Genomic DNA, 26,158 nt, shown 5'->3' with positions numbered 1-26,158 from the left:
TATATTTTAGGAGGCTGAGGCAGGAGGATTGCTGTGAGTTGAGGCCAGCCTGGGCTACAAAGTAAGTTCAAGACCAACCTGAACTACATGATGAGGCTCTGTCTTAGATTAGAAACAAAAATAAATAAATAAAACATCTGCATTCTAAGCCAGTATTTGTCTTGGTTCTCTTGTTGTATAACTATCAGTAAGAATCTCACTAGGCCATCAAGTTAGGGATTGTGTCGTGGTGCCAGGGCAGTGGAATTGAAGTTCTAAGCTTCCTGTTATGATGGCCCTTGTCTTTCATTTTAGGCTAATTTGAAAAAGTGACTATCTCATAAATCTTGAGTCTACCATCTCTCAAAAGTAACAAGTGCCTCTTTGTTTAAATAGTTTTGTTTTTATCTACAAGGCAATTTCTGGTATCTGAAAGGAAATGAAACACAAAACATACGATCTAGTTGCTCTGCGAATCACAGATGTCACAAACCTCCCGCCTTTGGCGTCCCTAGGCAGACAAGGCGGCTGGGGTTCCGTGAGGAGCTGAGCCCAGGCTTCAGCCTGAAGCAGTTCCCTGCAGGGTGACGTGTAAGCCTCTTTAATTGTCCGTGACTGTGTTTCATAGACACATATCGATCCTCCTCTCGGATCCCCAGTGCTTGCCCCTGCTCTGTCTGGCTTGGGTGGAGCCCCTGAGGGGTGGGAGGGAACCTGGCACCACCAATGCCATCAGACGTCCCTAATAGCCTCCGCGTCCACGAGTGTGGCCCAAAGAGTGAGTAGCGCAGCCAGCAGCACACGGAAACACCCCTAGTTTCTGCCTCAGGACCCCATGCGTGCCCGGCATCCCTGCTGTGGAAAGATACTGGACAGGCCTTCTCTTCAGGAGCCTGTCAGCCCTGTCACTAATCAGCCCAGGGGCCACTCAGACTGACCCGAGGCGCACACTTCACCCCCTGCCAACCGCACCGCCCGCGCTCAGGCCCTGCCACCTGGGGCGCCCACACGGGCCGGGCAATCAAGTCTGGCTTCCGCATGCCGTGCGAACTGGTTGGCAGCCACGCTCCTGAAATATTTATAGCGATACACTCAGGGCTCAGATTCTCACTTTCCATCAACAGAAACCCTACATGTAAGCAGTGGGTATGGTTTGGGAAGGTCCATCCATCCCACACGAGCACGCCTACCTACCAGCAGTGCTGTTGGCCACTGTCACAGATCCATGCATTGGAAGACACAGCCATCAGAAAACTGCAGTCACCCTTTCCCAAATTGAGAGATTTTATTTCATCTGTGCCTAGAGAAAAGTCAAAATGCCCCTCCTATAAGATGCCCCTTTGGGGACTCAGGGTCAGTACACAGTAGATGTATGCAGGCAGTAAATGTGTTTATTCTCAAAGACAGCACAAAATGACACCATGGAGCTTCTGTGGCTACTTATTTTCTTTTAAACAACTTATTTTATTAAAAAAAAAAAAACTAGGTGATTGGGAGAAACATCTATAGAAGGGATGGAAACAGAGCAATCCCTATTTTCATCAAAGACAAATAGGCGGGTGGCGTATTCAGTTAGCAGTTGTTTCCAAGTATCCTACCAGTTACTTCAGACCTGAGTTTTGTGGGTGGAGATCCCGACAAAGGCCTCCGGGCTAGGTGAGTTTTTCTGTGGCGGTGACAGCTGTTCCCCACAGAAGCAGCCCAATTTATCTCAAAACTGAAGTTTTCACTAGCTTGGACTGCTCATCAAACTGGTTTTGGATGCAAGGGAATTATTGTTAAGTACTCTAAATGGTATCATTTCCATGTTGCAAATTATTTGGGTGTATTTTGAAGCTAATTAAAAGGGAAATGTCCTATTTTGTGAAGAGCAGCATTTCTACATTTAAAAAATCAGATGTTCTCAGTGGGGAGCAAGGTTTTATCTTTGTCAGTGTTGGCTTTTGCTAAGTGCATTGCAGATTGAAAATCTAAATGAAATAACCACAAGGAAAGGCATGGGGGAAGTTTATGTTGGAGAAGCAGGAGGGAGACACATACACATATATAATACATAGACGATTTATCTGCAAATTTAGAAAGCCTTTTCATGTCATATTTTTTTTTTTCTCTCTTGCTAGCTCCTCATTATTTCACTGTGAGCGTTGCAAATATGGAGGGCTGCAGAGGTGCCAGGCTCCATCATGGTGTCCAAAAATTGGCTTTGTACATATGCTAAATTAGAGATTGGCTGGCAGAAGCAGTTTGCAGATCCTGGATTGGCAGGGATTCCTCATGCAAGAAGACAGGGCGGCAAGCCCGTGGGACTTGCTCTGCAGCCAGCAGCAATACAACATGCTCCATCCAACATGCCAAAAACTGTTTTAAAATAAATTCTAAGTCTTCATTGGGCATCAGGTCTGGCGCAGGTGACGTAGCCCACAAAAGCCTGGGCCCTTTTCTGTTCACAAAGAAGGGACTATGTGGAATCACTCGTGGAACAGAGCTGTGAGATATTTCACCAAAGGACCCAGGGCCCAGGGCATTGTAGTTGCTGCCTGAAGGGAATAGACCACCCTACTGCTGTCAAAGAAGGAAGGTAGGGCCCTAACCGAAGAAAACCTTCCTGACTTTGTGTCTTCCTGGAAATAAGCAAACTTCCATGTTGGTTCTGATGCAAGAGGAATTAATGCAGGGAAGAAACATACTAGACAGCAGGAGCAGATAAGTCTATGCCAAAAGGATCCACCATCTGGGTCCTTTTCTCTCACTTTGTCAACCAGAAAATGATGCTCTCCTCCCTGACCAGCCAGTGAGTGGCTTTACTCTTCCCAGGAGAACACTTTATTTTACATACAAGGATGAGCCTTAATAAAAACAGCTTTGTTACTGTGGCTGTCATCACTGGCCTTGGGTTCCTGTTTAATTTTAGAGTTGTGCACTAGAAAAGAAGTGAGGATTATTTTCTAGACAAAGAAATCCTTTTGACTCAAATGATAACATTGGGCCCTGCTTTGAACCCTTGAGGTGACCTTAGTCCCAGTCAACTCCTGGACGTAACAGGTCATCAGAGCCTCTGAGCCTTTTGTGTGCCACCTAACCTTTGAGTATGCAAGCTCCATGAGTTCAGTTTGTTTTCCAAGCACATACTCACCCAATATTGTTGGCTGTCACCGTTGGGTTGATGATGGCATTTTAGTGGCAGCACAGAGCCATGCCAAGGGTGATGAGAGCAGGCTATGGTCCCATTTCTTATTGCATGTAACATAGTGGGCAGGCACTTGGGTGAGCATCAGGAGACATATTCTGGGCCTGACTCAGTGCTCAGTGTGTCAAGTGGACTTTAGTCGTTTGCTATCTTTCTGAGACTTGGATCTCCTTGTTTCTAAAATGATTAGGTAATGGCAGTGTTCAGCTTTAACACTGCCTTTAGGACTTGCATCTTAGCAAACCATATAAAAATGTATTCTCTAAATCTGAACAACTACCTTGAAGACAGCAGTGCAATAGAACAATCACTGTTGAATACCTATCATCTTGTTTTCTCTTTCTATTTGAAATGGTATATCATTTCTAATGTCTTTTTTTTAAACATTTATTTATTTATTTATTTATTTATTTATTTATTTATTTGTGTGTGTGTGTGTGTGGCCAGCTCAGCCCACCAGGGGGTGGGGCTGGCTGGCATGTGGTGCTGGGGGATTGAACCGTGGCCCCTGTGCATTGCCAAGCTTGTTTCAAGTAGGTGCTTTAGACCACTGAGCCATCTCTCCAGCCCCTCTAATGTCTTATCTATTATTTTTCTATCACTTTAAAATGTTTGTTTTTAAAAAATGCACTTTCTGAGTTGTGAAAGATACCCACTAGTCCTCCATACAAGAGGCAGCACATCAGTGGAAGGAGGCACTCAAAGCACATGACCCAAAGATGGTGGTTCTAAAGCGTTATCTTTCTCTTCCCCTAGTTCTCTTCCAGTAGAGATGAGCAACAGAATGGGAAAAAAAAATAGGCACTGTGACAGCTAAGAGGGATTGTCAATTTGACTGGCTTGCGAGGTGCCAAGGGGATTGGTAAGGCATAGCTTTGGGTGTGTCTCGGGGGATTATGGAGACATGACCTTGAATAAAATATATGGTTCCTGGACCCTTCCTTCTTGGTGTTGTTCCCCTCATGTGGTTTCCTGCCACCAGACATGAAGCAGCTTTGCTCCACCACGCTCTTCTGCCACAATGTGTCTGACTTGGAGCCAGATGACCATGGACTGAATCTGCTGAAACCATGAGCTAAACTAAACCTCTCCTCTTTTAAGTTGTGGCTATCAGTATTATATCCTAGTAGTGAAAGGTGAGAGGTGACTGATACAGGGATGGATTTGTAGCAAAAGGAGGCCAGAGTGCCTCCTGATGGCATTATGATATGCAATGTAGTAGTGTTAAAGGACTCCATGAGCAAATGGATTCACCTTCAAGACCACTGAGCAGTTGTGAACCCCATGGGGTCTAAACCTCTACAGAGGAGTCAGGTGTGAGCTTAGGCTGCCCTGAATCACCTCTTAATATCTGTCCAACTCATCTACTCTGTGAGTGTGCGACAGTCCCAAGACTCGTGGCATGTCCAGAGACACAGTGACACCCCTAGAGATCTTGCCAAAGATTTCAGTGGCCCAGGCACTGTTACTCCACATGAGCAGGGAGGAAAGGGAAAGGTAGAAGAAGGTACAGCTTTATTATCGTACTGTCGTTCTGTACAACAGAAGGTACAGCTTTATTATCGTACTGTTTCCTAATAGCTCCTTTAAGAAGCTGTACCTTCTGTTGTTGAGGTATGCTTGCTGGGGAGGGTTGAATGGCACCCTCTGAGAGACAGGTCCTTCTAATCTCCAGGACTGAGGGTGTGACCTGAACTGGAAAGAGGGTCTTTGCAAACGTAGTCAGGGACCTGCAGGTGAGGTCATCACAGATTGTCCAGCTTGGCCTACAGTCAGTAGATGCTTGTAGGGGAAACACAAGGCCAGTCTGGACTACACAATGAGACCCTATCTTCCCACAAACAGAAAGAGATGCATAGATAGAAAGACACAGAAGCAGAGATTGGGGTGATGTGGCCACAGGGCTGCCAATAACCACAGAAGGAATCTCCAGGGTGGGAGCACAGCCTAGCTTAATCTCAAATTTCTGCTCTCCCAAGCTGTGCGAGAATCCATTTGTGTTGCCATAAGACAACACATTTGTGGTATTGTTATGGAAACCCTTGGAAATGAATACACCTTAGGGGGACTCATTAAAGGGGAGCTCCTTTGTCTCCTTCCCTGCTGACATCATGGTGGTTTTTACCAATAGTAAAACTAGAAGTGCTTTAACTTAAAACATAACTAATAATATAATTAAATGGGAATATTAGATCTCTGTCTTTTAAATCTTTTATGTACGTATTTATTTATTATAGGATCACGCTATACAGCTCAGACTCATAGGGATCCTCCTGTCTCAGCCTTCCCAGTGCTGGGATTACAGGCATGTGCCACCACGTCTAGTTTTGTGGCCAGCTCCACATGAAGCCAGCACAATATGCAGTACCGGGGATCAAACCCAGGTCTTGTGCTTGCCAGGCAGGCACTTAGACCACCGAGCTATCTCCTGGCCCTAGATCTCTTTTGAAGTAAGGGTTTTTGTTTTGTTTTGTTTCTCTTTGTATTGTTTTGTTTTTCTCTCTCTCATATAGTAGCTGTCTCCTCCTGCTCCTGCTCCTCCTGCTCCTCCTGCTCCTGCTCCTCCTGCTCCTCCTGCTCCTCCTCCTGCTCCTCCTCCTGCTCTTCCTCCTGCTCCTCCTCCTGCTCCTCCTGCTCCTTCTCTTCCTGTTCCTCTTCTTCCTCTTCCTCCTTCTCCTCCTCCTCCTCTTCCTCTCCTCCTCCTCCTCCTCCTCCTCCTTCTATCATATATTTGTTACAGAATCTCACTACACAGCTGGGACTTGTAGTGATTCTCCTGTTTTCAACCTCCCCAACACTGGGATTATAATTGTCTGCCACCACCCCCTGGGCTCAGTCACTGGTTAAGTGTGCCTGGAGGTAGGGGTGGGAGAAGATGCGCTGCGAATCAAATCCTGGTCTCTGCACTTGCCTAAGCAGGCACTTAGTCTGCTGACCTATCTCACCAGCCCAGTAGCTGTCTTCTGAATTTTCTTAAGATTTTGATATGAAGAAATACATCATTATCAGCAAAAGTTGCTGCTTTTTTTTTTTTTTTTTTTTTGGTGGAACCAGGGATTGAAGGTCCTCAGGCTGAACTACTTCCCAGTCTTGTTTTTTATTTTTATTTTGGGACAGGGTTTTGCTAGCTTGCAAAATTGCTCAGTCTGGGCTTGAATTTGCAATCCTACTGCCTCAGCCTTCCAGTGTGCTGGGGCATCCGGCCAATTCGTACTTTTAATTAACCTCTGCACTTCTCAGTATATCAGCTTCAGTGTGCAATGGTATCAATAACATTCTATTTTGGTTATGCATTTCATCAAATAGTCAACTCTGGTCTCTTGGCCAGAATTTGTTGGCCTGTTCTCAGAGCTCTGTCTCAATACATCAACATAAGCCTTCATTTCAATTTCAGAAAATGATGTTCATCAATTTACTCACTCCCAATTGAGGATGGACAGCTTACAGTGTTTGTAACAATATTGGATTTATTTCTTTCCAAATGGGTGATTTTTAAATAACAGCACATTGTGTTCTTGTTTGTTTTTCACAATCCAATTTCGGCATCTGAGCAACTTTGCTTTAGTGGTTGACTTCTATTAGGAAAGATGCAAAAGCAGAAGCCTTGCTCAGGATCAGACCTGAAGCTTCAAAGCAGTTCTCCTCCCCCAAGGCGCACAGCCCGGCTGTCCTGCTCTGCGTCCCTTCCCATGAGCTCCCAAAAGGGCCTGCTGCACATCCCACTCTTGCTTCTGCTTCTTTTTGCTCTTATTCACTTGATTCAACAAACATCAATTATATCAATTACATACTAGAGAATGCTAGCCAGGTAGATGAAACCAGTATGTAGGCAGTCATGTCAGAAGAGTAAGCATTAATGTTTAATTATTTGACCAATTTTGCATACCTATATCTATTAATCTGACCAACAGATTTGACAATGAAAATACGTAATATAAAAAAATACAAGGGCCGGGGAGATGGCTCAGTAGAATAAGCGCTTCCCTGGCAAGCGCAAGGACCTGAGTTCAATCCCCGGTTCCGCAAAAAAAAGAAAAGAAAAGAAAAAATACATAATATAGCAACCACTGTTAAATTTTTATTCTTGTTCTGAAACTCTGTACCATTTGTACTGTTGCTTGTTATTCTGTTTCTGTCTTTGTTTCTGCTATTTGTTTTTACTCTGTAACATGAAATTTTTTTAAAATTTTTTATTTGTGTGTGTGTGTGTGTGTGTGTGTGTGTGGCCAGCTCAGCCCACCAGGGGGCGGGGCTGGCTGGCATGTGGTGCTGGGGGATTGAACTGCGGTCCCTGTGCTTTGCTAAGCTTGTTCTATGTAGGTGCTTTAGACCACTGAGCCATCTCACCAGCCCCATAACATGAAATTTTAAAAAAATAAAATGAAATTTAAAAAAATGAGACAGTGAGGACTGGCCAGGGTGGACCCTGAGAATGCATGCCTAGATGGGGTGTGGAGCTGAGATTTACGTGAAAACTGAAAAGCTCTCTGACTAGGAATTTTACTGTCAAACAGACTTCTCTAGTCCTGAAGTTATGCTGCAAGGGAGCACAGCCACGCTGGCCCCTGCCTCCTTGAGTGAGGAGCAGCATAACCCGTGGGTTCTGGCAGCCCTAGGTGGGAGCAACACACCTGAGGCAGCTCCAGAGACCACCGCTGGAGGCCAGCTGACTCTGGAATCAGCATAGCACACAGAGAACCTGTTGAAAGAAGGAGGGAGAGAGCAGGAGAAGAAGGGGAGAAGAAAGGGAAAGGGAAGAAAAAAGAAGAGAAAACTCCCCAAAGACTCTACTAAATATTATGGGGGAAAAGGAAAGAAGGAAGAAGGAAGAAAGGAAGGGAGAGAGAAAAAGAGGGAAGGCACAGAAGACAGAAGGTGGAGGAAGGGAAAGAAAACCTCCCAAAGAATCTATTATATAATCATGGTGTATTGATGGCAAGGTTTTTTGTTTTGTTTGGTTTTTTGTTTTTGTGGCAGAACAGGGGACTGAACTCAAGCCCTTGAGCTTGCCAGGGAAGCACTTATTCCACTGAGCCATCTCCCTGACCCAGATGGCAAGGCTTAATAGCTCGTAAAATATTTTGTGTTATTCATCAATTTATATTTATTCCACCAGTTATTACTTCCAGGGAAAGAAGGATTAAATAATTTCTAAGTGTTCTATAAACCAGAATCTTTGAATTGTCCCAACAGCTAAGTACTATGGAAATAAATAGTCAACTCATTTTTCCTACCAATTTGTGGGAAAGAACTGAAAATGAGTGACTCTTTATCTTATTTTTCTGTGGGTTTTGAATTTGTTGTTTTGTTTTTGCAGTGCTGAAGATTGACCTAAGGACTTTGTGCACGGCAGGCAAGTAAGGTCCCACTGAGCTCCACCTGCCCTGCTTTACGGTGGCTTAGAGGGGGTGTTCACTGATGCCTCGCACACATTCGTCCAAAACAGAACCAGTCACATGCATGCACACACGTGTGCATATGTTCTTCCTGTTGTTTTCCCACCATTGTTGGAACATACCTATGCCTTCTAGAACACACACACAGAATGAGAAAGGGAAATTTCCAGGAGAGGTAGAGAGACAGCCAGTCCCCAGGGCCCAGGCTTCTCTTCATGTCGCTGCATCATCCAGTGTCGTCTTCTTGTGTCCTGGCAAGCTCTGTCTCACTGTGGCCCTCCTCCACATGCATGCCATGAGCCTTTCTCCTGTGTCTCCTAAGGGGTCAGCTGCTGTGACAAGATCTGAGGCTGCAGCAGCTCTCAGTAACTATTCCCCTCTTAGTAATCCAGAGGTGGAGGGCCACTAGCAGTCCCTGACCCAACCCTGTGCAGCCCCCATGTGACATCTGTCCTGCTGCACCTGTCACCCTGCATTGCCTTTCGTGCATTTCTGATCACTGCAACAAGGGTACATTTTTATATCCCCGGGACCTAGGGACAGTGCCTGTCAGAGCTGAGTAGTGGAACAAAGCAGCGAATGAGGAATGTAGCCCACTTTCCAGCCAGCCAAACCCAGATCAAGGAAAGAGAAAAGGGAAATGGAAGAGGAATGACAATTGAGGTCACGATGGCAGGGTCAGCTAGAACTGCTAAACACGAGGCCCAGGTTAGGTGGTAGAGTGTGAGAGCGAGCTCACCTCCCTGGAGCCAGGGGTTGGGGGACAGGTGAAGGCAGATGAATGCACAAGGACAAGAAGGCAGCTGAGGAGGTGGGCTCAGAGAGGGTAGTTGCCGGCCTTGAGAATTGAGGGATGGAGCAATTACATGGAAGGTGAGGTCCCAGTGTACCCAGAGCACCAAGATGTATGTTGGAGAACGTATAGGGCTAGGGCTAGGGCAGTGGTGGCGAGCTCATGTCACGTGTGCTGCTGCCATCTATGCCATGTGGGCTATTTGTGTCATTGAAAGCTCTAAAATGATTCACCATCACTAGCCTAGGCCGTGAGATGGAGTCCCCTTGGAGCTGTAGGAAGACATTTCCATGAATAGACTGGGGACTTAAAAGACGATATGACTGGGTGGCAATGGGCTTCTATAGGGGGAGCCGTGGTCAGGAGTGGTGAGGGACAGTGACATATAGGAGGAGGTTGCTCCTTTTTTTTTTATTTTTTTAGCAGAACCAGGGATTGAACTCAGACCCTTGTGCTTGTCAGCAAGCGCTTATTCTACTGAACCATCTCCCCGGCCCAGGTTGCTCCTTCTAATCTGGCCTTCCATGCAGGGGAGTGTTGCCTTCCTCCCGGTGAGAGAGTGATGAGAGTTAGCAGGACAAAGACAAGCCCCATTCCAAGAGAGTGCATGGTGTTCTGGGGAATAGCTGCTGATGAGAGGGACTCGGGAACATTCTAGAAGTTTCAGTGCAGGAGGAGGTTGGGCCATGAAAAAAATTAGAATTGGGCCAAATGGAGGTGTGTGGGCTGACTACTGACAGAGGTCGGGTCCTGGGAGTGGTGGCCTTGGACTGCGTATGGAGCAGCTCGAGCGTCCCAGATGGTATCATGCGCACTGGATCACAGGTGCCTATTAAAGTATATAGTGCACTTGCCTGCAGTCAGAAAGCACTGCCAGTGAAATAACTCTTCAAAGAGGTGGCGTTCTCATTTTTGCAGTTCTTTATTTGTGTAGCTGTAAAATGAGGGATTGGCCTCCGTGCACTCCCACTGTGGTTGGTGCTTTTCCTGCTCGACTCTCACATGATTCCTCCTTTCCGTGTGCAGTGAACTACGGATCAGGGCAAAATCACAAGCCAAGAGCTGAGCTTGTTACGGTGGCCCGTTACTTCAGCAGAGGTTTTAGCAATAGTGTCGCAGGTAGGAAAGTGTAGTGAAACGGAGTGTGCTGGCACGGTTTTGTGTGATGAAGAAAATGCTACCTGAGGATTTATGGCATGTGCTCCGGGGGCTGTGGCTTCCTCTTCCCCAGCAGGCCCTGGTCACCTGAGCACTGGGGGCTGCATATCCTGTGAGCCAGGCATTTGACCACTGAGGGCAGGGTTCTGATCCCCGGCTGTCATCGCTTACCAGGGAGCCTGTAAAAACATCCGTGACTAACCCCACCTAAACTCTTTGGAACAGGTAGCATTAACACCACCAAGAAGAATGAACATATAAATTGCTAAATACTAAAAAAGGTACATATAGGGCCTCTTAACCATATGTGAGATATGTTTTAAATTACAAGTGTTGGTTTTCACTTGATTTTTTAAAAAATGTGTTTGGTACAGGGTTTCACTTGATATTTTTGTCAGCTGTTTTAAAGTTCCTTGAATGTAGGCCAGGGACATGGCTCAGTGAAATAAGCACTTCCCTTGCAAGTGTAAGGGCATGAGTTCAATCCCCGGTTCTGCAAAAAAAAGAAAAAAAGAAAAAGTTCTTTGAATGAAAGTTTTTTTTAAAAAAATCTCTCGATGCTTCTTCTGTACAGTTGAGAAATGGTAGGGTATTCTCTGTACTTTGAATTTGTACGTATAAATAATTACATATTTGATTAGTTTTCCACAATGTGGGAGCCTTAGAATGAAGACCCAGGGAAATGGCTTGGTTCTCATGCTTGGTTCAGTACAGTGCAGTTGGTGGTGCAGAAGTCAGAAAGGTGGGGCCTGACCTGATGGGCATAAACGAGGGAGCTTGCCCAGGTTGGAGGGTTCAGATCTTCTTGGCACCTGAGTCTCAGAGGAGGTGGGTGTTCCCTTCCTCTAGGACAAAGGCTTATGCCAAATTCCAGGAAGAAGAGGGGAAGGCAAGAGTGACTTCTGCTTCTGCTGTTCTCAATGCCAGGTGCCATATTTAGGGGTAGCAGACGCTGAAGCTCACCCATGGGGAAGCCTGTGAGTAGACTGGCCTTGAAGGACCCACTTGAGTACCCAGAGTTCTCTCCCTAGGCTTTCCTTTCACTGAGAACCAGTAACACCAGTAACTACTACAAGCTATGTTCCCAGTCCACATCGCAGTTGCAGTTCTTGATTGAGGAAACTGGGGTTTCTGAAGACTTGACCAAGTCAGTGTGACCACAGAACCAGCCCCAAGTGGGTGGGAACCAACAGATCGAGGTTTAAATTTGTACATCCATTTTAAAAATTAAAATGCATGTATATTTTTTTAAAAACCTACTATCTGTTGCCTCTGATCCTTGCGTCAAGCACTACTACTATCTCTATCTTAAATGAGACACCGTGCTTTTAAGACCATCCTGTTACATTTTGGGGCAGTCACGGGGCTCAGGGGAACTTAAAGTGAGACCTGCTGGGTTGGAGGGAGGGAGGAGAGTTGGAGGCTTGTGGTTGTGCTTCTGGAGCCTGAGTGAGCAAGGGATTCTAACCAGCATGTGTACTTGGTGAATGGCATGGGATATTTGTTATGGTTTTGTTTATAGCCATTTGAATATCAAGGCAGCTAGCACATCTGCAAAGCAGCTCTTCTGCCAGTCATTCCAAACCTCCTGTCCATTCCTCCTGACCCAGCCCTAATCCTATTCTTGTCCTACGCCTCTTCCTGGCCTGTATTTGTTCTTGGTTTCTTAACAAATAGTTGGTTATGGTTAGTTCTTGGTTTGTTTTACTAGCTAGTTCTTGGTTTGTTAGTTTATCGCGACCACAATTTGTTCTTGGTTTGTTAGCCTGGCTGCAATGTAAGTTCTGTGTAAGCAGGAAGTTGTTCTCGTTGTTACCTAAACTAGCACCTGGTACATAATGCCTATTGGGTAAAGTTAGCTCTTGAATGAAACAGTAGCAAGAAGGAAAAAAAAAAACCCCGGGGAAATTGAAATCTTGGTCATCCGGGGATTGCTGAGGTAGATTATGGTGTCCACACAACAGAGGACCCTGTAGATATGACAAGTGATTGTACATGTCATGCCTATGTGAAGAAGAAGCTGCCTACCACTGCGTGAAAAAGACAGGTGGCAGAAGGCTTGTAGAATGGGATCCCTGATGGGTGAGGGCTCCTGACTCAACCATGGAATTGACTCTGAACAAGTTCAAGCAGAAAACAAACTGTCCACCATAGTCTATTAGGTAAATCACCAATCCCCTGGAAAATGCAGGACACAGATTATCCAGTGTGATGGTACAGGAGGACTGAGTTTGAGCCCGGCCTGTGCTATATAGTGAGAACCTGGCTAAAAAACCCAAAACATACCAAAAAAAAAAAAAAAAATTCAAAAACACTGGAATCCTGAGATGCGCATTCCACCCATCTTCACTGTAGGCAAGTTGGGGAGGAGCTGTGGGCAATAGAGTCTGTGCTGTCTGTACCTCAGCGCTGGGCTTTGAAATCCATTCTGACTTAGGACATTGTGATGGAGAATGGGATTACCTTTACCCAATCACAGGATGGAGCCCTAGCCCAAGTCAGGAAGCACCTGTGCATTTCATGCCGAAGCCACTGGTGTTGGGATGCCCTGTTCTCCCCATCAGCTAACCACACAGCACTAGGTGCCAAGTTGCCATTGGCACTGTGGCATGACTTGGGTGTCTGGTCTGGGCCTGTCCTATTCTCAAGGCTCACCGATCTTACCACTTGGGGGGACAGGCCATTCTCCTCTCATGGATAGCTGCATAACTTGGCTTCTCACCTGAACTCCTCCCCACAAAAGCAGCTGGATGACAATATTCAAAATCATTGCCCACCAACCTTTTACACATGTCCAGCAATCAACTCAGTGTACAGCAAAGGCCAATTCAAAGAGTTTTCAATTTCTTTTATATTTCTATGTTTTGTATATCTTCTTTGTGTAGTTTAAAAAACAAAACAAAACCTTATTTTCCCACCTTCCTGTGAGATGACGCAGGGTTAATAGGCACGAGTTTTGGGAGGGAGGGGCTGTAACGTTCCTGAGGCCCGGTGTGTGTGGTGAGGCGGGGCAGCTTCCCACTCTGCATGTCCGGAAGGACCAGTCCTTTCATGGCAGGACTGCAAGGCCCAGAGTTGCTGTCTTTATCTTGCCGGAAGATGCAAGTTCACTTTGATGCCCACACGTGGAAGTGGCGAGCGTGCACACATCGGTTCTGCTACCTCGCATCTGGTACCCGCACCAGGTAGGTGCTGGTTGGGGCTTATCGGGCAGCTTCGGCTGAAGCCCTTGAAGCTCTGGCAAGGCTGGGCCTCTGCCTTGGCAACCCAAGCACCACTGTGTTACAGGACGCCTGGCTCCCCCAACCGCCTGGGAAATCGACCTGCTTGTTCTCACGTTAAACACCTTGTAAAAATTACTGGGCACAGAAAGAGGAAAGAAAATCCAAGTGGTCGTGCTGTGCACCTGCCTGGCATCAGCAAGGGAATGGCGACGACGTGAAGGGCTGGCAAAAGGGGAAGGCAAGGAAAGTCGAACTCGGCGTTGCTGGCAAGCGGCTCATGCTGCAAGCCGGAGCTGCCAGTGACAGTGAGCGCAGGGCCTGGGTAGCCCAGCCACGTCCTCCACCATGCAGCTGGCTGCCTCCTGACCCCTGGGCCACAAAGCCGGCCCCTGCTGTGACCAAAACGGGGGTGAGAGAAGGGGGCTCTTCCCAACTTGTGTTTTTAAACACTAAAGTGTCCTCAAGGCCTCATCCTCTTCCGTTCTTCAATTTTTCCACCTTATATTTTTTCTTTTCTCTTCCCGATTCATTTTAGGAGTAAAGTAGATGAATAGGGTGGGAAAGTACCATCCTTTAAGAGACTGACAGATTTGCCACCTAAAAGAAACAAAGACTTTTAAGGTAATGTTTTCTTTGGGAAATAATTAAGGAGCAAGACAAACCAAAACATACTTTTCTTTTTTGGTACCTAGTATCGAACATAGGATCTTGCACTTACCAGGCAGGTGCTTGTGTCACTGAGCTATATCCCTGGCAAAACATACATTTTACAAATGATCAGCTACTACAAAATTAGGTCATGAGTGTAGATTTGAATAGCAGCAATGAAAATATACAAAGGTAGAGCCAACTTGTAGCTCGCTTGCATGTGTGTGCGCTCGTGCTCTCTGTCTGTCCATCTGTCTCTCTCTCTCTTTCTTTTTCTGTATGACCTAGGGCCTTTGCACTGAACTATATCCCAAGTCCTTTTTTTATTTTTAACTTTTTACTTTAAGACAGGACCTTGCTAAGTCATGAGGTCGCCCAGGCTGGGCTGAGCTCCTGATTGTCCTGCCTCAGCCTCCTGGAGTGCTGGGATCACCATCACACCTGTCCAAACTGGTAATATTTTATTAGGTTGTTGTTTATATTTCTTTTTAGTTTTAGATTATCATCCATTTTAAAAGTAATTTTAAAAGTAATTTTTGAAAGGACTGGGCAGATAGCTCAGTGAATTAAAGCATAGCTGCAGGGACAGGGGTTCAATCCCTGACCTGCCGTGCCAGCCCTGCCCCTGAGGCACACTGAGATGGCGACTGGGACTCAGCATGGTGGCCCACACCCGTAATTTCAGCACTTGGGAGGCTGAAAATGGGAAGATCATTACGAGTCCAATCTGTGTAATGAGACCCTGTAGATGCTGTACTAAACACATAAATAAATAAATAAATAAATAAATAAATGTCATTTTTGAGAACTATGATCCCGTTTCACATATCTTCAGGAAGTCTCTCCTGCAGTCCATTTCCATACACACAGCTCACTGCAGGACCTCATTTTCTTCCTGGCTACCAGGAAGACCTGTTTGTGTACCACCAGCAAATTGAAGGAGTCCTTGTGTAGGATGCTACCTGGCTGCAGGGGCTGAGGCTCCGTGGGCGACAGGAAGTCGAGGAGTCCATCCTGCAGCCCTTGGAAGTGACTGTTAGCTGGGTTTGCCTCATGACAAGGCTGCTTGTGCCCTGATTAGAAAATAATCCTATCTGTACGTGTTTAGAGCTTCCTTTGTATGGAGGCGATATTCTTTGTGCAAGCACCTTGGCTAAGTGTGGTTGAGGCCACTGTTGTGTAGCCGGGACTCTCCCAACTGCAGCATGGGCCACAGCTCAAATTGCACCTTCAACAGCCTGGGAGCAGAGGACCCCAGCTCACCTCCAGAATCTCGTGATGGGCAGAGACAGGATGTGCTCCATAAAAGTGAAAGCCTTTTGCATTTAAAAGAAAAACTTGGTTTCTGCTCTTTGAGTGAGGGACAGTTTGGATCCTAAGGGCTACTGGAAGTCATTAGCCAAAGTAGATCATGAGCATCATCCTCAAGCCAGGAACACAGCTGTCATCAGATGCAGGCCTAGAACCGCGATGAGACTGCTCACTAGATTAAGAACCAACCACTCTTGATTTGCCAGTAAGGAGATGCAAGACAGGCCCTGCCCTGCGAGGGGACCCCTACTCACATAGTGAGGGGCCTCCTTCCTGGTTGAGAAAGGTGGGTGTAGAGTCCTTTAATAACATGGCTCCCTTTTGCTTATTTACTTTGATTCTCCCATGAAGACTGTGACACAGCAGGAGGGCTTTTAACCAAAACAGTTAATTACCTGTAACCAAAGAAGTCAGGAAACATAAGTACATCCAGAGAGAGGGCAGCCGTGGGCAAGTGTCGCAACAGCATGGGAGGGGGCCGCCTGCCTGTCCTGAGGGCCAGGGTGGCTAGGACCCATCAGAAGGTGGCTGGCACTGCTCTGATCTTTTCATCTGGCCTCACGTCAGTGCCTAGGAATATGAGTCCTTGGTTAGAACCTGAAGCGCCAGCATCTACTCCAGAGATGGAAGCCAGCAGCTGTGGAGCCCAAGAATCTGCCATGACAAAAGGGGTTCCCTGGGGCAGGACGGATTTTGCAGGGACTGCTCCTGTGGCCCAGGGATAGATCTGTCACATGCTGCCAGGGCACGAAACAGCTTCCCCACCTAACTACAAATTTGTGTCCAGTTACCACCATCACCCCTTTCTATTCACTTCTAGACAATGGCCTGGGCCCTGCCCACTGGACTCCTGTCTCCTGGCTTGAGGGGGTATACTTGCCTGTACAGATCACCCGTCTACCTTTTTATTTATTTTTTATTTTTTTAAATTATTTATTTATTGTGTGAGGGGCGGCAGCTCAGCCCACCAGGGGCTGGCATGTGGTGTTGGGGGATTGAACCGCGGTCCCTGTGCTTTGCTAAGCTTGTTCTAAGTAGGTGCTTTAGACCACTGAGCCATCTCACCAGCCCTGAAGAGGTACTATTCTGAATTAAACCAGAACCAAGGGATACTACACGATTTCACCCATGGAAATATCTGGAGTAGGGAAATTCATAGAAAGTTGGTTAGTGGTCACCAAGAATTTGGTCAATCCTCGGTTCTATGAAAAAAAATAACAAAAAAAAAAAAAATCCAAGAATTTGGGGTGAGAAGAATGGAATGTTGGTGACTAGTGGGAGAAAAGTTTCTGCCTGGAGCACTAAAAAAGTGGGACTAGGATGTACCTCAGTGGTAAAGTTCTTGCCAGTATGGTGAGGCTTTAGGTTCTATCCCAAGCCCAGCAAGAGTTTGTTGAGAGCAAGTACCGAGGATCGAACCCAGGGTCTGTGCACTGAGCTACACCAAAGCCCCCTTATTGTTTGAGGTATAGAGTCTCACCAAGTCACTGAGTTGCCTAGGCTAGATTCAAACTTATGATACTCCTGCCTCAGCTTCCCACAGTGCTAAGGTTGTCGGTCCTGCACCACTGTGCCTGGCAAAAACACAAAGTTAGAATGGAAATTTTATGTTATATATTTTACCACACATTTTGTAACTGGACAAAGGATTTGGATAGAGATTTCTCCAAAGAAGGCATAAAAATGGCCAATGAGGGCATGCAAAGATTTTCAATGTTATTAGTCGTGAGGAAAACGCAAATCAAAACCACAATGAGAGACCACTTCCCTTCCCCCCTCTGGGATGGTTTCAGGTTATACTAAAGCAAAGGGTAGTAAAATAAGTAGATGTTGGAGCACCCAACAGAGCAGCCATGTGGGAAAAGGTTGACAGTTTCTCAAAAGGTTAAACACAGGTATCACACTTTCCCTAGATTCATAGCCAAGAGAAATGGAAACCTGCATCCACTCAAAAATGTAAACACATCCATTAGAATTTCCCATCATTGCCCAGAAGTGGAGCCTGATGATGGATGGACAAACGGCACTATCTCCGTGCCTGGCACATTGCTTGGAGGTCAGGAGGAAGTACTGCATGGCTGTGACACTTGAAACATTGTTCCAAGAGAAAGAAGCCAGTTGCAGAAGGCCACTACTACATTATTCTATTTGTAAGTTCCAGAAAGTACACTAGAGACAGAAATATGCTATCGGTATGCTTATTATTATAATTATTATTATTTTAGTAGTAATAGTAGTGTAGGTGGTGGTATTTTAGACAGGGCTTCACTATGCAGTTCAGGCTGAATTTGAGCTCGCTGTGTAGCCCAGGCTGGCCTTGGGCTTGCAGTAGTCCTCCTGCCTCAGCCTCCTGAGAGCTGGGATTCAAGATATGTGCCAACATATTTACCTATTAGTTGTATACATTAAATGGGTAAGTTCTATGTCATGTGAATTTTGTCTCATTAAAGTTGTTAATCCTCCTCAAGAAAATGAGAGCTAGGGGCTGGGGAGATGGCTCAGTGGAATAAGCACTTCCATGGCAAGCTCAAGAGTCTGAGTTCAATCCCCGGTTCTGTCCCTCCCCCCCCAAAAAAGAGCTAAAATAATCTCCCCCAAATTATTTCCTACAAATAAGTAAAATAGAGTTCACATTATTAGTTTTAAACTTTTAATCATTAAAAATTCAAATATGTACAATTTTAAAAAGAATGTAGAGGGCTGATGAAATGGCTCAGTGGTCTAAAGCACCTACTTAGAACAAGCTTAGCAAAGCACAGGTACCGCGGTTCAATCCCCCAGCACCACATGCCAGCCAGCCCCGCCCCCTGGTGGGCTGAGCTGGCCACACACACACACACACACACACACACATAAATAAATACATAAAAATTTTTTAAAAAATAAAAAGAATGTAGAGACCACATATACATTTGTATCAACTCCAGTAAAATCTGCATTTTGAGGTACCTTTAAAAAATTTTCCTAATTTTGTTTTTAATGTATTTGGTACAAGGTCTTACCTCACTGCTCAGACTCATAGCCTCATATCTAAGCCTTCCCAGTGCTGAGATTACAGGCGTGCACTACCATACCCAGACTTGGTGGCTGGCTCAGCGCGCCCAGTGGCAGGGCTGGCACGGCATGTGAGCTGGGGATCAAACCTCAGGCCTTGAGCTTGCCTAAGCAGTGCTTAGTCCACTGAGCTGTCTTGCTGGCCCCCTAATTTTTTTTTTTTTTTTTACTATTCTTTATTCTCTTCAAAAATTTTTCCTCAGTTTTATTACAAAACATTTCAAACATCAGAAAGGCTGGAAGATTGCACAGCGATTATCCATCTACCCACCTGTTATATTGTCCCATGAATATTTTTTTTCTTTTCTATTCATTTTTTTTTTTTTGGACTAGAAATTGAACTCACAGCCCCATGCTTGCTAGGCAGAACACTGTGTTGCTGAGCTATATCTATATCCCTGGCCATCCCATGAACATTTTACTCTGCCTACTTTAACCTACATCTCTTCATCTACCTCTCCTACTCATCCATAAATGTACCCTATTTCCTTTCATTCATTTCAGAGTGGAAGACAGCAGTACATTACTCTTAAAGATTTACAATTCCTCTTAAATATCATTAACTAGAAGTCTGTATTTGTTTATAGCTCTCTGTGTGCTTTTGAGGTGAAATTTATATAGTGAAATGTGTGATTTAAACTCTGTGTTCCATGATTTTTAATACTTGTATGACCCAAAGCCATTGTTCCAGCATATTTAAAAATATTTAATTGCTCAGACACCATCAAAATAAATTATTTTTATAGATCTTTATATTTTATTTTATTTATTTTTTGGTAATGGGAATTGAACTCAGGACCTTGCACTTGCCAGGCAGTCACCATGGGGCAGAGCTACATCCCCAGCTGCAGTTTTTTTATTTTAGATCTGTGCTTTGTAGAGCTTTTTTTCCACTTAAATCTCTGAAGGCCCCAAATTCCGGGTCATCCTGTAAGTTTCCCATAAGTCTTACTCATCCTCCAAATGAAAGCAGATTTTGTGTTGTTATGATAAAGCTGTGCTTTGATGTACCTTTTATGATTAACAACATCAAAAACTTTGCTTTCCCAAATCCATGTTTCCAGAGTAAACAGGGTGTCCAGCATGCAGAGGCTTGTATGATGAACCACGGCGTGAAATTCTAAACTAGTTGCCATGTGGGATGTTCAGTGTTGTAGATTTTCGTTGTGGGGGAAACGCAAACCAAGCTTTTTTTGCACATGGAAAAAAACCAAGGGACTAGAGAGTCATCCCTCAGCCCTGGCCTGATGAAACACATCACCGCCTGGCAAGAACCAGATTTTAGCTGCTTTTTCATCACAGTCTCTGTGACAGTCTCTGAATCATTATAATTTTGATACATTTATAAGAGAAAAAGAATCTTTACTAGTGATGACTTCTTTTATGTCACAGGTACTTTGTCTTTTAAATATAAATATGTAAAAAGCAGTTGTGTAAAAAAGGAGATCCTTACGTGGAAAAAAATTCCCTAAGTTTATTTTAAACCAGGTGACCTTGAAATTTTGAATGTTTTCATAAGGATGCTGACAGCAGGGTCTTCTCAAAAGTGAGACCACTCTGTGGCTGAGGCCGTTTCACATATTAGGTAAGATGGAAATGAGATCAGGTGTGCTAGAAAAGAATTCACAAGTGTTTCTAAACACATGGCATGGCAATTTGCCATTTGCAGGATGAAAATGTGAAAAAAACATTTTATATGATATATATGAGAAGTCTATGAAATTAAAATTGTAGCATGTGTCCCTAGGGTCTAGAAATCCTTCCTATTTCACCTCCCCAAACCCTGGCCAGGCCACGGAGCTGTCTCCTGGCTCCTGTTGCACCCGGGGCTTGTCTTTGTGATTTCCTCCAGACCTACTGATATTAACTTTCGAGGTTTGGGGAGCAGGCTGGAATTTGAAGGGCAAGGTGTTAATTCAGATGTTATGAAACTGTGATAATGCTATTATTTAAAGCATTTATTTGGATGTGTTTATACATTATCACTGTATAAATAAACCCAAGGAGCTGCCCTCAGTGTCTGTCCTCCTTGCCTTTCGTGTCCTGTCTGTCTCATCCTATCTGACAGTAGAATTGATGCTGTTCTAATCCCTGGAAGTTTGGAACTAATGAACTGACTGCTGCGCTGCCGCCACGGAGCCTGGTCCCAAACTATACTGTACTTCACACTCGATTTATTCTCCAGATGGGAGACTGTGCCACCCCGCCGTGCGGGACCACCTCTTCCACTGGAGTGTAAAAGTGGACGGATGTTGTTTTCTTTGCAGATTTGATCATTCTGAGCTAGAAACTTACGAGGATGATTAGTTATTAGCTTTAATGGGTGCCAATTGAACTGACTGCACGCATATTTTCTCCTTTAATTTCAGAGTCTGCAGGTCTTGGTGATGGTTGATTTATCTGCTTTCTGACGTCACCCAAGCGTGTCTCCTCTGCAGGTGACAGGAATCCAGTCTCTGAAATCAGAGCACTCCTTGGTTCCTGGCCCAGACACAGTTGCATAGTATGGTGGCTTATAGATAGGGACAAGTTTATTAGCCCTTGGTCCACTACATTGAGCAGCCCTGGCATGAAATATTGATCAGGTGTGGAAATTTGAGGAACATCTTTTTTTTTTTTTTTTTTTTTTGGTACTAGGAATCGAACTCAGGACCCTGCACTTGCTGGGTAGGTGCTATGATTCTGAGCTCTATCCCCAGCTAGGAACATCATTTTTTTAGAATCATTCTGCAAAGATTCCAAGCTGTGCTTACCATCTTTGCAACCTCTGAAAAGGCTGGGGTCAAACCTGATGCAGAATGGATGGTGACAGGTTGTCTCCTCAAAGCTCTCCTGGAACTATTGATAAAGCGCTTAATTCAATTATTCAGTCTTTTCCACCTTGTCAGATCTCAAGGGGACAAATTCATTCCACAGAGGACACTTTGACAAGGCTGTCCTATAGTGAGATATTTGAAAATAAAGTCCCCTTGGGCACTCATCGAGAACACCCCACCTTGCTTCCAGGAGGCAAGATCCTGCAAAGTTCTTTCTCTGGTGACTTCTTTACTTCCATTCCGTTTTCCTTCTGACCCCAGGAACATGGCTCCCCCAAGCCCAGCAGGCCACTCTGAGGGTCCTCTGAGAGAAGGTGTCTGCCAGGCACCTCCAGAGGGACAGTCCAGAGAAAGAAACAAGCAAAACAGGATGGGTGGAGAGATGGAGATAAGCAGGTGAGCAGGAACCGTGCAAGGGGAGAGGGAGGAGGAGGAGGAGGAGGAGGAGGAGGGACAGAACTGCTTTCTTTTCACTTCTGGGTGGACTGTGACTTTCTCACTGAGCAACCAGCCCGAAACTTAATGGTTCTTAGAGACTGCCTTCACTCATCGTAGCCTGACAGACGGCATGGATGTATTTGCTAGCACAGCAATGCATTTCACCGTTAAAACACCAGAAAGAAAGCACCAACATGCCTGTCGGTTGGTGTAAATTCATGAAGTTGTTGGATATTTTGGGATGCAGACCAGAGGGACGAATATTTGGTTTATGTAAATTCTAACAAGCAACAGGCTGTTAATAAATGCGTCGTGTGGCAATACACCTCCAAAGACATCGCCTCTTTTTGGAAAGGTACTGAGGGATGAAGTGGAAAGAGCTTGGCTTTAATTCTGAGCCCAAATAAAGAAGCCCAATAAAATGCTGAGCATTCACTGCTCATTATAACATGAAAAGTACTAATCAGATTATGCCCAAAATTGGAGTTAGGGACTTCATTTGCAGCCAATTTTGCAAGGGCTGAATTTTCCTAAGTAAACTGGAATGTGCCGAAACCATGGCAATCAAACTTGAGATAAAATTCACAAATAGGTTTAGAACACGAGCTCTGAACAAACAGTCCCATTCACATCCAAGGGAAACCACAAAACAGCTCTGAGGTCACATTAAAAGAAAGGGGAGAGGATGGTTCCAGTAATTCCAGCTGTCGGAGGCGTCTCAGTCTCCCTGGCCTGTTGAGTTCCCTTCTAGTTTCCATTTATTCTATCTTAATAAACCTTCTGCAGAGCTGACTTGATTACTTGATTTCTTTCTTTCTTTTCTTTTCTTTTTTTTTTTTTTTTTTGTTCTAAAAAGTAAACCCCACAGCCTTCACACTGAGCTACATCCATCATTATTTATTTACTCATTTATTTAGGCTCATACTAAGTCACTATATTGGCAGGATGAGCTCAAATCTTTCATCCTCCTGTCTCAGCCTCTCAAGAGTGCTGGGATTACAGGCTCACGCCATACTGCCCAGTGAAGGCTGACTTGCTTGTGGATGAGAACCTGGGGGTTAGAATGTTTGTAAGTAGAGAGCTCCAGGGTTGACAGCTGCCTGGGTCTTCCAGGCCTCGGATCCAGAGGCTGACACAATGCAGGAGCATTTTCTCCTTGCTGAGCTAACACCTGCCTTCGCTTTCATGCGTTCCTACCTGGTGGTGCGAAGAACGTTGGCACTGCACATGGGTAAAGGAGCTCTATAGCTGTCGAACAGCCAAGGGCGTGAGGTAGATGCACACTGCTGGCCGTCACATTCCTACCTTTCGCTAGCGTGAGCTCCTCTTGCTCTTATCTAAGCTTGGCCTAATTATTGGTGGCTGGAGCGCTGTAAATCAGGATTCCACACAGCCATCCTATGCTGGTCCCAGGTAATGTTTCCATTCAATCTGACAACTCTAAGCTACGGTTTCCTCACACCATTTAACTCAGACCACATTTGGGAGTAGGTTAGAGATGTACATCTGTCTGGTTTAAATCTCTTATCCTGGCCTGTGTCCTGCTTTAGACTTAGACTCCATATTGACTTACATAATCCTTTCTTTCTTTCTTTTTTGGAGGGACCGGGGATTGAACTCAGCCCCCTGCGCTTGCTGAGCAAGCGCTTATTCTACTGAGCCATCTCCCTGGCCCCACATAATCCTTTCTTGCCCCTTTTTTGGTTTGTTATTTTCCTGGATAATCATTACTATTCAAATGGCTGTATATTGTTCAAACTCAAAAAAAAAAAAATTATGAGCAGTGAGTAGCTTTAAAGTTTTATTTGTGCCATAAAAATCCTTCTTAAAATGAAACTACTTTTGATACATGTTTGTTCTGACAATGTGAATTTGTTGAGGGCTGTTGGCAAGTGTGAGGAATTTGGTATTGAAACTGACATTGGCAGGAAGTGATGACCTCGAGGGCCTTCCTTCTCCTGACACCAGTCCCCACCCCTCAGTGCATCCTTCTGTCCCCCACTCCACCTTCTTTGTCCCTAACCCAATCCTAATAAAGATCATATTTGAACTCATACAGTTTTTCTTGAGATAATTCAAATCAAGAAGCAGAATTCCAACCTTGCCACTTTTCTTAACTGTTGAGCAAAGTCTGTCAAATCAAAGGGAGAAAACATATTTGTCAAGCTTTTCATGAAGGGATTCCTCAGCACTGTTACTGCCTTCCACCTGAATAAGTGGGACATTTTCTTGTAATGTGGAGTGTCACATTCCTGCAAGTGCCTTATTAATTGAATGTCAAGATGCAACTCACTTGCAAAAAATAAAAAATAAATAAATAAAACAAAGGGGGTAAAAATAGCATGATACATGGGGAAAAGAAAAAACAAATCCTTATTTTTTTTCTCTGAATGTGAATTGGCTGACAGATGAAACTGCCACAATCCAGATGTTGTTTTTTTTTTTGTGGTTTTGTTTTTAGGTATCAGGGATTGAACTTGGGACCTTGCACTTCCCGGGCAGACGCTTAAGCCACTGAGCTATTTCCCCAGCCTCTGCCCTGGATCTTCTACTTATGAAAGGAGAACATTGTGGTTAAAGAACTTAGAACCATGTTTACCCTTAGTTAATGCCCAATCAATAAAACAACTGCCTATTACACCTTCCCATTTGGAAAGGGGTGGTAATGGGCAAGATGACACTACGATTAGAGAGACACTGGGCTGTGTCATGGTGGGTCCCAGTCATGAGAGGGCTACCTGTGTGGAGTCTAGAAGCCAGTGCCTCACCCGTCAGATTGGGCAACTTTTTTCTAATATCATGTATAACAGGAAATTTGGAGAGCTAATAATGGTGTCGAGACTCTGAATTGCAAATAGTTTCACAGACCCTTTGCTTGTGTTTCTCTCTCTCTCTCTCTCTCTTTTTTTTTTTTTTTTTCTTTTTTGGAACCGGTGATTGAACTCAGGCCCTCATGCTTGCCAGGGAAGCACTTATTCCACTGAGTCATCTCCCCAGCCCCTGTGTTTCTCTTAATGATCAGACTAAACTTAGGAGTCTATTTTTATTGATACTTACAGAATGAAGCTCGATTGACAATAGTAAAAGCCCTTGAAGACTTTGACCTGGGCCCAGCTGAAAGGTGTGTGCGGGTCAGCTCGGTGGCCAGTGGCCTGGCTGAGGAAGACCTGGCCGCCATCCTGCAGTCCCGGGTCCTCCCTTCTAGCCTGATGCTCCCCAAGGTGGAAAGTCCTGAAGAAATCCGATGGGTGAGTAGGAACCCTTTGCTTGGGCACTCAGATGAGTGCCCAGGTATAGTAGCAGAGAGGACTGGGTGTACTTGGTTTTTTATTTTGGTTGGTTGATTTTTTCTAGTGGTGGGGATTGAAGCCATGGCCTTCTTATTGAGCTACAACATGCCCAATCTTTTGGCTTATTGTGAGACAAGGGCTCGCTAAATTGCCTAGGAGGGACTTGAACTTGCAATCCTCCTGCCTCAGTCTTATAAAGTGCCAGGATTACAGGCTACACTACCATATCCTTGGCTGCCCTAGCTGAACTGCACTGAAGTCATTGCAGGCTGCCAAGGATATAAGTTGTGTATGAAAAAATGAGCCCAAAGGAGGGAAGGAAAAGGTCACTCCTTGGGGCAACTGGGTGGATACACAGGAAGCTTTTAACTAGTGGTCTTAATTAGCAAAGATATTATTTCCTGAACAGTTCTCTAGTAGTCCTTTTTAAATTGATGACAGGTGTGTTTGAGTTTCAGGACAGACTTTTCAGCCAATAAAAGCCTGAAATATAAAGTGGCTGGCACATCAAATTACTTAAGAAAACTTTTGAAATAGGTCCAATTATACTATCATTGTTTAATTGTGAAATGGTGTGGGGGGCAGCTAGATTTTATTTGGGGATGCAGTTACTCTGCAGGTCTGTTGAATAAAATACCATTTCATTGTGCTAGTTGTGGGCAGAGGCTATGAGATTGGAGAGATAGATGTGTTTGTTGTCAGGGCAAGTGGGCAGTGGGGATTCAAAGTATTATCTCCAAGAGCCAGAAGTGGTACACACTGTAATCCCAGCAGTTGGGAGGCTGAGGCAGGAGGATCACCATGAGTTCAAAGGTAGCGTGGGTTACATAATGTGTTCAAGGCCATGAGCTTCATAGAGAGACT

The 26,158-nt window shown here is 44.9% G+C and overlaps 1 protein-coding gene across 2 annotated transcripts in view; it reads left to right on the top strand.

The window, feature by feature from the left end:
- Positions 1 to 26,158, top strand: part of Clybl (citrate lyase beta like) — a 250,878-nt gene that overhangs the window by 192,059 nt on the left and 32,661 nt on the right. For both annotated transcript variants that reach the window (XM_023715243.1, XM_023715244.1), the window contains exon 3: positions 25,064 to 25,252. In XM_023715243.1, coding sequence (XP_023571011.1) covers positions 25,064 to 25,252 — 189 coding nt within the window. The remainder of the gene's footprint in view (positions 1 to 25,063; positions 25,253 to 26,158) is intronic.

The sequence above is a fragment of the Octodon degus genome, unplaced genomic scaffold (assembly GCF_000260255.1).
Source record: "Octodon degus isolate 3935 unplaced genomic scaffold, OctDeg1.0 scaffold00039, whole genome shotgun sequence".
Classification (NCBI taxonomy): Eukaryota; Metazoa; Chordata; class Mammalia; order Rodentia; family Octodontidae; genus Octodon; species Octodon degus.
Note: the sequence above shows the minus strand (reverse complement) of the source record. Positions and strands in the feature narration are given on the sequence as shown.